Source organism: Phodopus roborovskii, unplaced genomic scaffold, assembly GCF_943737965.1.
Source record: "Phodopus roborovskii unplaced genomic scaffold, PHOROB, whole genome shotgun sequence".
In the NCBI taxonomy this organism is placed as follows: Eukaryota; Metazoa; Chordata; class Mammalia; order Rodentia; family Cricetidae; genus Phodopus; species Phodopus roborovskii.
Window position 1 is genome coordinate 75,659,642 of NW_026126418.1, and position 15,153 is coordinate 75,674,794.

The 15,153-nt window shown below is 40.4% G+C and overlaps 1 protein-coding gene across 2 annotated transcripts in view; it reads right to left on the minus strand.

Annotated features, from left to right (window-relative positions):
• Fbxw2 (F-box and WD repeat domain containing 2) overlaps window positions 1-15,153 on the minus strand; it is a 27,396-nt gene continuing 12,243 nt past the window's right edge. The window contains exons 4-8 of one of the 2 annotated variants that reach the window (XM_051185275.1): window positions 9,931-10,125; window positions 7,892-8,025; window positions 5,001-5,087; window positions 3,373-3,542; window positions 1-668 (exon numbers count right to left, since the gene is read on the minus strand). In XM_051185275.1, the coding sequence (XP_051041232.1) occupies window positions 380-668; window positions 3,373-3,542; window positions 5,001-5,087; window positions 7,892-8,025; window positions 9,931-10,125 (875 nt within the window). In that variant the 3' untranslated portion in view covers window positions 1-379. The remainder of the gene's footprint in view (window positions 669-3,372; window positions 3,543-5,000; window positions 5,088-7,891; window positions 8,026-9,930; window positions 10,126-15,153) is intronic. The other variant, XM_051185276.1, reaches the window with a different exon arrangement.

Here is a 15,153-nt window from a genome sequence, read left to right on the forward strand (position 1 = left end):
TACGGGTAAAAGCTTTAATAACAGACTCCGTATGATTTTATAGGCAACCATTTAGTAGATTAATGAATCATTTAACTTTCTTTACTCAATATTCCACTCAGAAAGATAAATCCAAAAATGCAACCTCATACTGACCAACATAACTAAGTACAAATGAAGTAAGTCACTGGTGTACCTCAGTAGCATGCTGCTGTGTATGTCAGTAAAACAAGCCCTCCCGCCCCAGCCCTGGCCCCTGGCAAACAGATAAATGATTGTGCACTGCGTGATGATACCTTTAGGTGAGAACTTTGGTTCATGCAGTTGGCTGCCACAGATGTTGCACCCAAAACCCGCAGCCCTGGCACCCAAAGTCAGTCAGCGGTGGTAGCTGTCGGTGTCAGCCATGCTCTTTCCACAAGACCAGGTGAATACTGTGGTCAGGCATGCTGGTGGCAAAGACTAAGCCCGTGTCATTGTGCCCATCCAGTCCATTCAGCCAGGATGCTTCGCCTGCCAGGAAGCTGGATCCTCTCTTTGATTTCCTGTACTCTGGCAGAGGCCAGCGGCTAATTAGGCTCTCTGTCCTCAAGTCCATGATGTACAGGTAGTGGTTGTCAAACAGCAGGGCAAAGACATCTCCAAAACCAAGCAAGGCCAAGTTTGCTACCTCGGGTGTCTTGATGACCCTACAAGGAAGAGAGTTAAGAATCATGAAGCAGAAGACAACTCTGCTGTAGACATTTGAACACCTAAGCAAATTTAGAGCTAGTAAGAATTTTTGATAAAAAGGAAAAAGAAACCATGAATCCGGCATGGTGGTGGATGCCTTTAATCCCAGGCAGAGGGAAAGGGATCTCTTGAGTTTGAGACCAGCCTGGTTCCAGCACAGCAAAGGTTACAGAGAAACCCTGGCTCAGGGAAAAACTAAAACAAAAGACCTACCAGGACAATACTCAATGAGCTTAGTAAAATAGTCAAACTGTTGGTCCTTGGTGTGAAAACTAGACCAGAACACAGACTAACCTGGACTAAAAAAGGAAACAAAACAAAACAAAAAAACCTCCTGGAATATTCAGGAACAGCTTTTTATCTAGTCAAACTAAACATTCCATCTGGTCACTGATACTTTTGTATATAATAAAAAAAAAAAAAAAAATGAAAGAAAAAAATTTGCTGGTTTATTTAATGGTACTGGGAATTAAGCCTAAAGCTAGGCAAGTGTCTACCACTGAAAGATACCCAGCCCTGTAATTAGCTATTGCACATTGGTCTTCCCTCTTCCTCGTCAGTCATTTCCATGACTATGGTTTAATGTTTCTGCTGCTTTCCAATATACATCAGAATGCCTCATTCACAGGTAGGTGTCCAATAATACCTTGTAACAAATAAAGCAGTGGCACAAAGGACACAGATAAACACAAAATTCCTGTAATAGCCCAAAAGAAAAAGGGGTGGGGGTTGTTCATTCCCAATATTAAAAATCAATATTGCACAATAGAATACATGGTTTGAAGGCATTCAGGGCCCTACCTAATTCTGATTACTTCAGAAGTGCAAACAGAAATGTCTACTGGCAGTTTAGATCCTGGGCTGTTCAGGATCATGGCGACTCTCCAGCTAAAGTGCACAACATGTAGTCATTTGGGTGTTTTTTAAGTTCAAAAGTAAAAAGATAGTAGGACATGAGACTACAGGAATTGTGCTAGGGTTTTAAAACATTCCTTTATTTGTTTTGGAGGTGGAAAAAGGCAGAGATAAAGCTGTCTCCTTTCAGATTTAAACCTAGTACCAGCAAACAATCATTTATGTTCATTACTTAAAGCTAGTAAGTCTAAACTCTAAACATGAACAAACTTTCTTCTAGGACTCCAGAGACATCGTTCTGGGTAGGAAGCATTGAAACAATGGCAGGTGTGTATAGGTCAGAGAACCACTTGTAGGAGTCAGCCTTCCACCACCTGGGTTCTGGGGATCACAGTCATGTGGTCAGCCTTGGTAGAAAGCACCTATACTCAACTTGCTCCCACCGAGTCTTTGTTATTTTTTTGGAGACAGGCATTCACATAGCTGACCTTCAAATTCACTACATAACTAAGGATTATGAACCCCACATTCTCCTGCTTACACCTCTAAAGTTATAAGAGTACAGCTTAAGTTCTTTTTAAAGTTTTTCTTACTTTTGGTGACCTTGGTGTCTCAGTACATTAAGCTTATGCCTGCTGGATAATAATACAGCCAATAATTCAGCCATGGCTGGATGAATGCTGAACCAGGAGATGTGGAATATAGGGCCCTTACATTTTTAGGCTGCATTTATCCTTTTCTCAAAGCATGATCATTCTAGGAATGATTGGTAGCTCTGAAATCTAACTAATGATTCTATGACTCAGACAAAAATGAGGTGAGACCAGGGAGCCAGAGCTCATCAAAGTCATATTCACAGGATTATAATCAGACCCCATATAAGCTGATCTTGAATGTATTTGTCATAATAAAACAATGGCAGCAATGTTCAGTTTTTCCTATTCTATTTTTATTATTCCCTGAATTATGCTACACTAACTGAATCATTAACAGGTGTGTAGTACAAGAGACCAAACAAATTCAGTCTTTATTAATGAAGGACTACTAAGTTACTAATAAAGATTTGTCAGCTCCTATACTAACTAGTTCCTCACCATAAGCATTTCATTTATAAATGAGAAAACTGAGGCACAGAATTGAGAAACTTAGACAAAATTGCACAGATCATAGGAGATGATACAGATTTTTGGCATGAGAGGAGCCAAAGATCCTAAGACTTTGGTGCCTAAATTCAAGTCTTTTATCAATGTAAATTCTCTAATTTATCATACAGCACTCAAACATGCCAACATAAACTTCCAGTTAGAAAGAGGTTAACAGTATTCATTGGAGCACAAAACTGTCACTGAAACTCTTACATAAAATTTCTTTTGAAGTGAATCATAGTTTAACTAGTCACTAGTCAACAGAAGGCCACTTACTGCCTAGACTCCACTGGGAGTCAGAACCAAATAACAAGGCATAAATTCAACTGACAATGAAGTCCAACTTATATATTAGATCTGAAGGAGGTTGGAAAGGTCATCTCATCTACATGTCTTATTTTCTAGAAAAAGGTTTTGAATCCTGAAAGGGAAGAAGGGGCTCATGATTCCCAGTAAGGGAACTTTAGTTTCAGCATATGATACTTTCTCACGTGCTACTAAAACATTTGCCTGAGTGTAGCATTTAACATATACAACCCAGTTAACTGAAGTAGTACTTCCCAAAACAAAATACTGACACTCGCACACCCAGATCTTCTCTTTGCACTACTGAACTGTACAGACTTTCAAAAGCAGAGCACATGGCCCAAGGAAACATTACCTGAGAATATCATAACTGGCAAAGTCCCACTGGTACAGACCAAGCGCTGAACTACAGACAATGTATTTTCCATCAAAATGAAGTCTTGGCTGCAGGCAGATACTTCTATCCTCAGAAACGGACAAAGTCTTTAAGCACTTACAGTTGATTTCTCTCCCAATTGGCCAAATCTACAAGAAAACAAACAAATAAATAAAAAGGGAAGATGATTGAGCATATTATTAAAGAAAAGCTAGTGCACGGCACAGTGGTGGCACACACCTTTAATCCAGCACTCTGGAGGCAGAGGCAGGTGGATCTGTAAGTTCTAGGACTGCACAGAGGACAGTCAGGGCTACACAGAGAAATCCAGTTTTGACTTGAAAAACAAAGATGGTGTTTACACAAAATAACTTGAAGAAAAAAAAGTGACACCTGCTAACAGACACAAAGGAAATACAGGGTTATGATTACTGTTTTAGTTAAGAGTCACAGGTTAAGTTCTGATTTTATGTGATCTTAGGTAAAATAGTTAACCTCTGTGAATAAAGATAATGCCAACCACAAAGGTGGTTTAAAGATGCAATAAAAATGGAGTGTCAGCCAGGCAGTGGTGATGCAAACCTTTAATCCCAGCATTCAGGAAGCAGAGGCAGACAGGCCTGAGTTTGAGGCAGGATACTGAGGCAGGAGGATTACAAATTTGAGGTCAATCTGGGTTACATGGTTGAGCCCCCTAAAGATACAAAATCAAATTAAAAACAGAATGTGTAGAAAACCATTTTTAGTACTTTCTCCTTTGTGTGTACACACAGGTGTGAGTTCATGTGGAAACCAGACACTGATGTTGTTGTCCCCCTCAATCACTCTTCATCCTATTTCTGAGATATGCTCTCTCAAGGGACTGCAGCTCAACAATGTGGCTACATTAGCTGGCCAGCAGCAAGTGCCAGGGATCCTTTGTTTTGTATAGTTTTGTTTTTCAAGACAGGATTTCTCTGTGTACCTTTATTTGTCCTGGAACTTGTTATGTAGACCAGTCTGGCCTTGAACTTACAGTGTCCCTACCGCCAAGTGCTGGGATTAAGGGTGTGCACCACTATCACCTGGCTAAAATGTATGTGTGTATCTATATACATACATACATACATATATATGTATGTATTTACTTACCTATTATTTTTCTTTTTATGATTTATTTATTATATATGCAGTGTTCTGCCACATGTATTCCTGTACGCCAGAAGAGGGTACTAGATCTCATTACAGATAGTTGTGAGCCACCATGAAGTTGTTGGCAATTAAAACTTAGGACCTCTGGAAAAGTAGCCACTGCTCTTAACCTCTGAGCCATCTCTCCAGCCCAGAGATGATCTTATCACTGCCTCATCACAATGGGATTACATTCCTGGCCTTTTTAATGGGTGTTGGAGATCTAAACTCAGGTACTGACTTTCACCAGCCTCCTGGATTTCTTAGTTTAAAAATCACAAAACCTGCCTGACATATGAGGGATGAACCATACCATTTCCAATGACTTAAACTAAGATCTCTGCGTGGCAATCAGCTCCCTTTGCCATACATTTTTAGTTTTCCTTCTATGTTATTTTTTTCTTTAATGATATAAATTATGGAGGGAGAAGACTTACCTTGATCTCATATTTATCTGCACTTAAGAGGATGTAGTCTCCGGGGCTGTGTAAGAGAGACTTGACTTTGCACTTCTGCAGAACCACCTACAAGCATAAGCATCTACATTATACAAAGAACTTACTACTTCCTGTTCCTACACTAGATTTATATTGTTAAATTAAAATATGAAAATGAGCTTGAATTGGTATGGTGGAACATGTAATGTGGAATTATTAGGTTAATTCTTAACATTTTTACCACAACTAACTAGATTCTATTAACTGACTATATCTCAATGTCCAGTGCTGGGTGCATTCACTCTTTTACTTTAGAAGTGCTAACATCAGAACTAATTTTTAAAATTGTAAAGTACACACTTGGGATGTGGCTCAGTGGTGAAATACTTGCCTACTATACACAAAGCTCCAATTTGATCCCCAATACTGCATCCTCTTTATCATTACTGCTTTTATTACACACACACACACACACACACACACACACACACACACTAAATGTAAGGAGCCAAGTGTGGTAGTGCATGCTTTTAATCCCAGCACATAGAAGGCAGAAACATGCAGATCTCTTAAGGCCAACATGGTCCACACAGTGAGTCCATGTCAACTAGGGCTACCTAAAAAGATCCAGTTCTTAAAAATAAACAAACAAATAAGGAACGTACTGTGCACACAGATATGGACAGACGTGGTCTATTTTCTTGAGTATGTGAACCACACAAAGGGAAAGCACCAGACACAGAATAAGGCCCTGCTTCTGTGGCAAAGACCTGCTAGCTGCAGCCCTGGAGAAGACTGCAGCAGGTATGCTGTTCCTTAGTACTGGAGACTGAACCTAGAGCCTCCCACATGCTAAGTCACCCTATCACTGCACTATGCCCCAGACTTAAGTGTTTCTCAGTTTACTCGCTTGTTAAGATAGGAGGTAAAGTGCTTATTACCTTACTTCATACAAGTGCAGTGAAGATGAAATAGAGCCATGCAAATAATAGTAACAGGAAAAGACAAAATTCCATAGCACTTGGAGTTAGGTCCTAGTAATCTTTAAATAGATTAGCACAACCATTCAGAAGCCTGAGATACATACAGAAGCAGCTAAACCAGGCAAACCTGCTAGCACCCATCAGGTACCTCTGCTTGATGCTGCCCCAACACCTTATTTAATGTGTATAAGAATTTAGTTGATGACAGAGTTCTTCAGGTCATGAAGAACTTGTCCACATCACAGGCATAATCCTGAGCCCACACCCACTAGAGTTGCCTGTGATATATAACTTCTCTCTTCCAACAAGTGAATGTGCCCAGCAGTTACCTATCTTCTCATAAACTGCCCTATCTTTACTTTTACCTATTCAGAGAAAATTTTAGATTGCCCACCCAATCTAAAACATGGTAGGCATTTCTGAGTCTACTTCTTTCTAACCTACAATGAGTAAGTTTAGGAGACTTCATAGTAAAGATAGAGTCTTCATGCATTGCCACACAAACCCAAGCCACTGCATCTTTTGCCTAGGCTAATCTTAAATGGTCATCTTGTAGCCATGTGTATGTATCACCAAATCTGTCGTCTTTCCACATTCAAACTATGTTTCTCATGCATAAATCACAGCAGACCTTAAATCATAACTCAATAGTTTTCCTAATACACTTCTAGTTCTACCAACCTTACTATGGCCCAACTAACTCTGAGGCCAGCTCTCATATTTACAGGATAGTTACACTGCCTTTAAGTGTTTGCCTATCCCTGAGCACATGCAAATATAAACCACACTCTGAAATGTTCTAGCTGCTCTTTCCACAGCCATCTATCTCCTAGTTACCTTTCTTGACCTTTCTCAAAAAGCTTTTCCTAATTACTTCCTAGACTCTCTCATACCATACTATATTCTTTACAGAACTAATCTGCAATTAATTTATTTGTGAAATGACTACATAGTAACCATTTCTATTAGATTAAAACCCATCAGATCAAGCCAAGGTCTATTTTATTTACTCCTACATTCCCCAGCCTCTTGGAAAAGAGCATTAATAAGCCCAAGAAATGTGTGTCTTGCCAAGCTGTGGTAGCAAACACCTTTAATCCTAGCAATTGGGAGGCAGAGTCAGACGGATCTCTGTGAGTTTGAGGCCAGCCTGGTCTACAGAGGAGTTGCAGGACAGCCAGGACTGTTAAACAGACAAGCCCTGTCTCAAAAAACAGACCCCCCCCCCAAAAAAGTGTTTGCATAACATATCAGTATTCTGCATTTGAAACAGTCTTTACTTTAAAAATAATAAAACATCACAATATTCTGTTAAAGACTCATTTTTCTTTGCTTTCTTTTTGTTATGATGGTACTTGATCTACTAGAGTTATACCTAGGTCCACCCCATCTCATATTTTGCAAACAGTACACTTTTTTTGTTGTTGGTGATGCTGGTTTTGTTTAGTCATTGCTTTTTGGGGACATGGCTATCTGTAGTCTTGAGGATCAAACCCACAGCCTCATGCTAGACAAGCATTCTACCACTGAACTAGTTTGCAACATTTGCCTTTCAGATGCTTTGAACTCAGAGAGATCCTCCTGCCTTTGCCTCTCAAGTGCTGGGATTAAAAATGTGTGCTACTACTACCCTAACACTTACTCTTCAAAATGAAAATTACAATTCTGAATAAAAGGTATCTTTATGTAGCCTAAGCTGCTGATCTTTTACTCATGAACAGCCTTTTAAGTACAGGGATTATGGACATGTGGAGTGGCTTTTCCATGCTGGTCACTATGGCATATACTGCCATGTTCTGTGAGTACATTTATTCTGCTCTGATTCATCTACAATATACACATGGCCTACTATCCTCCATTCCCACCAGTGAGGAGCCAGACACCAAGGACATTCCCTGGTCTTCCTACCTTGGTGACCCATTCAGTATGCCCAGTGAGTGTGTTCAGGCATGTCCCAGCCGATAAAGCCCATACTTTCACAGCGAAGTCCGCAGAGCCACTCACCAAAATATCCAGTTCATCACTGTAGTCCACACTGAACACTAGTGCACACAACACAGTCAAAGTTAAAACTTCACTGTCAATGGATGTTTGTTAAAAAAAAAAAAAAAAAAACAAAACAAAACAGAACAAAACATTTATTCTCCTAGCTGTCTAAATACATAACTTCCTAACCAGAGCACATTAAAAATTGAGCTATTAAACTAGCAATTTTATGATACAAAGAAATCTACTTAAAAACTTATTATGGTTTATCCTAAAGTTGAGAAAGCCTTAAGACTAACACGCTGTCTTCTACTTGTGTTGGCTTCACATGAAGGGAATGATGCCATCTCGTTTGTGGGAAAACACCAGCAAAGGCAGCACATTTAAAGTCTGCAGTGTGAAGAAAATAAGCTGTAGAACACTCAGACTCTGGAAAGGCCAGGGAAGACAAAAACAAGGATCTCAGAGGTCAAACTTAGTCTACAGTATCTAAATTTCTTCAAGTCATATACCCAGCAACTACATTAGTTTAGGACATGCAGTGAATATTCAGTATTTGTTTTAAAATGTCTACCAAACTCAAAAGGACACTGGGAACCTGGAACCTAGAGATGATGCTGAGCCTTCCTTTAAGAAACTGAGACAAGTCCTTTTTTTTTTTTTTTTGTCACCTCTTTGGTAGAGCAACAATGAAGAGGATGACTACTCTGCCAGGGCTATCAGAGAGAACTTTAGAGAAGATGAAACATCGGAGATGGGACAAGAAGAATGCATACAGCTTACTAAGAACATAAACAACACTCCCGGCAGAGAGTACAGGAAAGGCATGGATTAAAAGCCACAGCAGTGTTAAGAAACAGCAGCAGAACACTTTTAGAGTAAAACCTTTAAAACTGGTAGGGAATGGCATCACCTAAAAGCTGTGGTATCCCTATGCCATGTAGTATTACTCTTGTTTAATGGACTGGGTCCATATTAAGCCATAGACTTATTTGTTTTTGAGACAGGATTTCTTTGTGTAGCCCTGGCTGTCCTAGAACTCACTCTGTAGATCAGGCTGGAACTCACAAAGATCCACCTGCCTCTGCCTCCCAAGTGCTGGGATTAAAGGTGTATGCCATCACAACCAGCTATAAACCATAGACTCTAAAACAAATGAGGGCAGATTAAAAAAAAAATTGTAGACCGGTGGTGGTGGTGCACGCCTTTAATCCCAGCACTCAGGAAGCAGAGGCAGGCAGATCTCTGAGTTCGAGACCAGCCTGGTCTACAGAGTGAGTTCTAGAACAGACTCAAAAGCAATACAAAGAAACCCTGTCTTGAAAAACAAAATAAATAAATTGTAAATATATTAGGATAGTTGAGGTGGATTTTTTTTAGTAGCAGAAGAGCTAGGTTTAAAGAAATACTAAGCACCAGGTACAACATAAGGAACTTGGTAGAAGAGCAAACAAGATACGCAAAATCCCTGACCTATGGAGCTTAGGATCAGGAGGTAAAATAATCACTATGATTATGTGTAAGACAGTCTAGTCTGCTCATAAATATGACATTCTAAAACAGAAATCCCCAGGATGTTGCTTGTTTTACTTACTTAGAAGCCAAGTACTATTCTGTGTAGATACAACCCATGAACTACTTTTCAGCTCTCAATAAGTAAACAGAGTGGTCTGAATGTCTAAGTGTGACAGTATGGAATCCACTAAAAGCAAATGTGACTGTGCAGAAAGAGAAATAAACTGGGAGAAGGACAGCTACTCCCTCCAGTATACAGGTATATAAAGGAGTGTCTTAAAGCCTAAGGAAAAAGTAACTTAAATGCAGGGAAATAGCTGCAGCAGTTCAGAGAGAAGAGAAAATGACAGGTTAAAGCAAGTATGAAAAAAACAAAAAAGTATTTGACTCTTGGTTTTGAAAGGCATTGTTAAAGTAATTGTAAAGACCCTCAAAATAGAACCCACCCGCCCCTGTGTGCCCCCGGAAATGCTGTGTCCTGGCTCCAGAACTCCATTCCCAGCAGGCCACGGTGTTGTCAAAGGAGCCTGTCACAAGCTTCTGTTCATCGAACTTCACAGCTGCACAAGTGTGGGTCTGGATGCCGTAAACACACTGCCCTGTGCTTACATCCCACAGCTTTGCAGACAAGTCGTCTGACCCTTGAAGAGAAAAACCAGGAAGGTTAGTGTGACCTAGATACCCTACAGGAGGAGAATCAGCCCCCTAAAGAGGCTCTCCATAGTCTCCTCTGGAGTGCTTCTGCTTTAAGGCTAAGAAACTCAAAGCACAGACAATAATGTGATCTGTTAGACCTCAAAAGGCTTAAATATACTAAGACAGAACCCAAGCCTCTTGTCTTTTCCCCTTAATTGTCTGGGCTGTAAAAGGATTAAAGCGGCTCTTTAAGCTTCAACTTGCAACATTTCCTATCTCTGGCTATTAGAGCTTTCAGATTACCTATGGCTGCACGTTTACATATACGTGCTTGTTCACTCACTACCCAACAATCCTGAATAAATAAGGGTTGTTGACTAGGAACCCACAGTCCATTCTAAGACAGAATAAAGATAAGCCTCAGATCACTGGGTAACTTTTACAAAAGTCAACTGGTAATTTCTTGAGCCCTCTTGAAAGATGTCAAGGAACCTAAGTAAATACTAGGGATAAATCTTCCATAAACATTCATATCCACTCATAAAGTGCTTACATTTGTAGGAAAAAAGCTGGTTTTATTTTTGCCCGTAGGGAGTGGAGGAAGTCCTGAGTGTGTAAACTTCTGAATGAATATGTATTTTGACATGAGCCAGGTCTGTTGATGACTCCAAGACCAATGGACCCATGGTAAATTGGCAAAATTGTTACACAGGCTAAAAGGGATGGCAAAGCTGTCCTTGGGAATATGTATATGAATGTTTACAAATGACTGACCAATGTGTACAGAGACTAAGAACTTCAACTTCCTCCTACTAGCTATTTATAGTTAGAGACTGGCTACCTAAGATATCTCCTACTGAGACCAAGGAACCTTCCCACTGCACTATACCTAATAAACACTGGGTTACTGTGGTTAGAGAACCCCACCTGAGCCCCGCTTCACTGTATGTGTGTCTGTTCTTTCTTCAGGGTTCTCAGCCCAAAGTCACATGGGACACAGCATGGCCTCTGATGAAAAGATTATACTAATAATTGTAATTGAGGACTGAACTTTCATTAAGTCTACAATCCCAATTATTAAAATTTTGTCTCAAAATTTATTTTTAGAGGATCAACAAAAGACATTGAGAAATACTAGATACTAAACTAAATACAGTTACTCTGACTGTATTCTAGAAAAGCACCAACGAGTTGGTTTTCAAAGGCTGAAATGGAGGAAATGAGCAAACAAAGACAAACTCCACAGGAAACATTCCAGTTTAGTGTTGCATAACTAAAATCCTGTAATCTTTAAAAGGTTGTAAGGCAATTCTCCATCATTAGTAACACTCTGAGAACCAGAGATCAGCAAAAGTGTGTCAAATAGAAACCACATGTAATTTGTCTCTTCTAATAGTTAAAATGAAAACAGTGCTATTTAATTCAGTTTGTCAAAAGTGTTAACAAGTAACAAAGTATCAAAAGGACACTCTTTGTTCTTTTATGTTCCAAGTCTTTTAATTTTGGTATTTCCCATTTCACACTTCCATCTGGACCAGCTACAGCTCAAGAACCTCACAGGGCTCATGGCTCCTCTGCAGCATAGCAGAGCACAGAAAGATTAAGATCCTTCTGACCCACTGCCAGTGCTTAACTGGTATTTCATTCAGTTCACATTTGTATGTAGGACGTCTATGTCAGACAAGGGACTCTTACTCTCATGACCCTTAGTAAATAAGCAATATCATTCACACAGTCAGTGGTGGGAAACAAAACACCACAGCAAATATAAGAGCATAAAAGAGAGAAGCCCACTCAGATTATAGCTGTGTTCCACAATGTGCATGTGTCCTACAACACACCTCAGGTTTAAGTACAACTGGCTTCTCAATAATATTCCAGTTCTACTTTTAAGCCAAGGTTTGGCATATATGAGGAAGATTACATGGCTTAGAAAAACTTTCAAGTTTTAACTGGAATGGTAAGGATGGAAGCTGGCAAAGGTGCTGAACAAGCCTGGTGACCTGAGTTCAATCCCTAGAGTCATGCAGAAGTGGACAGACAGAACCAGCTCCACAGAGCTGTCCTTTGCCCTACACACACACACACACACACACACTCTCTCTCTCTCTCTCAATTTTAATCCTTTGAGATTTATTTTTATATATATGGTTGTTTCCCCTGCATGTATATCTGTGCACCAATGCGCATGGAGGTCAGAAAGAAGTGCTGGATCCTCTTGGATCTGGGAGTTACAGACAGTTGTGAGCCACCATGTGGGTGCTGAGACTTTAACCTAGGTCTTTTGCAACAGCAAGTGCTCTTAACCACCAAGACACCTCTCCAGCACATAGCCAAAAATTAAACAAAAATCTTGATGAGATAGCTCAGGGGTTAAAGAGCACTTGCTGCTTTTGCAGAGACCTGGGGTTCAGCTCCCAGCACCCCCTTATCAGCTCACAACTATAACTCCAGTCCTAGGGGATCTGACACCCTCTTCTGGCTCCTATAAGCACTAGAACACACATGGTGTATAAACACAAATACAGGCAAAACATTTAAAAAAGGTCTCTTTATCCCAGCCATAGCTAGGCTATTAATCTCTCTGTCTCTGTCTAATCCTAAGCACTTATAAAAAATAATTTATTTAACTTTATGTGCATTGGTAGGAAGGTGTCAGATTCCCTAAAATAGGAGCTACAGACAGGTGTGAGCTGCCATGTGGGTGCTGGGAATTGAACCCTGTCCTCTGGAAGCACAGCCAGTGCTCTAAATCACTTGAGCTATCTCTCCAGCCCCTTAAGAACTCTTAAAAAGCTCTCACCCTGTACTTTCAAATACCTCGGGAAGGGAATCTCCATTTAGATATATAACAGGTAGATAAATTTAATTAATCCCAAACAGTCCCACTTATTCTCTCAAATCCACTGTTCTCCCTCCACCCCCAGCTTTTACTACTATTAAACTCCCAGGACACAGAGCTCAAAACCCTAGGCACTTCTGACATCTATTCTCCTTGACAAGTACTTAGTTCATTAAGTCTAATGGCTGCTTTTACACTCAACTGTTCCTTTTTAGTAGTTGTTGTTTTTGTTTGTTTTTTAAAATATCACACTTCTCCTTAGTACCCACATTTTAACTTGGAGGCTCAAAGCTTATGGGCTCTGAAAGAGATCTGGATGGCTATCTCCTAAGGTAACATTTCAGAAACTGGGATAGTGTCAGCTGTCACAATGGTAGGGGTGAAGGAGGGACATTACTAACATCAGCTAAACAGAGGCCAAGAATACTACATAACCTGCAACATGCAGGACAATTCATAACAGAACTGCGTTCTACTTTTTAAGTGTTTTCCTAGGTTTAATCACCAAGGCATAGAGAGGATACCACAGCTACAGCAGATGGGGGACAAGGGTAGAACTTTTAAGTACTGTCTACATGGTGTTGGCTTTGCAGGGATACAAATACAAGAATTATAGGGTCATAGAAACACACCTTTGCAGGGATGCAAATACAAGAATTATAATAGGGTCATAGAAACACACCCAACAAAGTTCCAGAAAAAATGCTGAAACCAAGCATTGTGTGAAGGAAGCCCTGAGAAACCAAACTCCAATTCCTACTTCATAAATAAGAAATGCCCACGTTAGATGCTAGAAAATCACCATGATTTTTAGCCATGTACAAACAGCACTCCTGTGTGTTGGCTTCTGTACTGTCCCATCAGCCTGCAGGCAGGAAAACAAGGCCAACAGGATGTTCCCACTGGAGAAAGCAGCTGAACCATGCATGGTGAGTGGGAGCCAGCCAGGAAGCACTGTATGAAAACAAACTAATTTTGCTCAGTTCTTCAAACACAGCTAGTTTTCCCTAATACAGGGATCACTTGTTCCTCTGAAACAGTTCCCCCACAAAATTTAACTACCTTTTCTCTCCTTGGTGGGGGTGGAGCTAGGACATTAAATTAGAGCTGAGCTATACACTCAGTCACACCGCCTTACTTGAGCTGTTACAGCTCTCATTTTTCTCAATCCAGAGATTACCACACAGCTACTGCCCACAGGCTGAACATGACCTAGCCATAGTATTTTAAAATCTAGACTTGAGGCATTTCTTGCACAGTCAGATCTAGCCATTGACCCTACAAGGTAATGGTACAATGCAACAGAGCAGAAGGTGCACTGTGGGAAGGCAAGTGACCTCTGGAATAGCAGCTGGTGCTCTTAACCTCTGAGCCACCTCTAGAAACTAATCTTAAAATGCAGAGTTTGGGGGCTGAATGCGGCTTAGCGGTGGAGCGCATACTTACCATGCATAGGCCCTAGATTTCTTTTTCTTTCTTTAGATTTATTTATTTTGTATATACTGTTCTGCTTGTATGCCAGAAGACGACGACAGATATCATTACAGATGGTTGCAACTACCATGTGGACTGAACTCAGGACCTCTAGACAGTACTCTTGACTGCTGAGCCATCTCTGCAGCCTGGTCCTGGATTTCTTTTCACCAGCACCAAAAACAAACAAACAATGCAGATTTGGATCCATTAACAAAACTTTACAAGTAGCTAGAGGACTTGAAGATTATTTCCCATTAACCTTTTCAACAAATAAAATCGAGACCCCCCCCCTCCTTTTTCCTATTTGTATGAGTATATATGTATATTTGCATGTGGAGACCTTGGGGGGAACATCCAGAATCTTTATCACTTTATTCCTTATGAGGCAATCTTATGAGGCAATCAGTTTCTCTCAGTACAACTAGGGCTCACCATATGATTAGCTAAAACAACCAGCATGTCTCTTCTCTGGATTCCAGGTCTCTGCCTTAGGAAGCTGGAATTACAAATGGGCTACCATACAAACCTAGTATCTTTGTGGGTTCTGGGAAATCCAAGTCCAGTCCTTTTACTTCCATGGTAAGTGCTTGACCCATTCATCTCCCCAGCCCATAACTGAACTTCACTGTGTGAAAACAACCAAATGAAGCAGAGTGTAACTGTGAATGCCCATGACTGCACACTCAGAGAACTTCTACAAGCTGGAGGCCAGCCT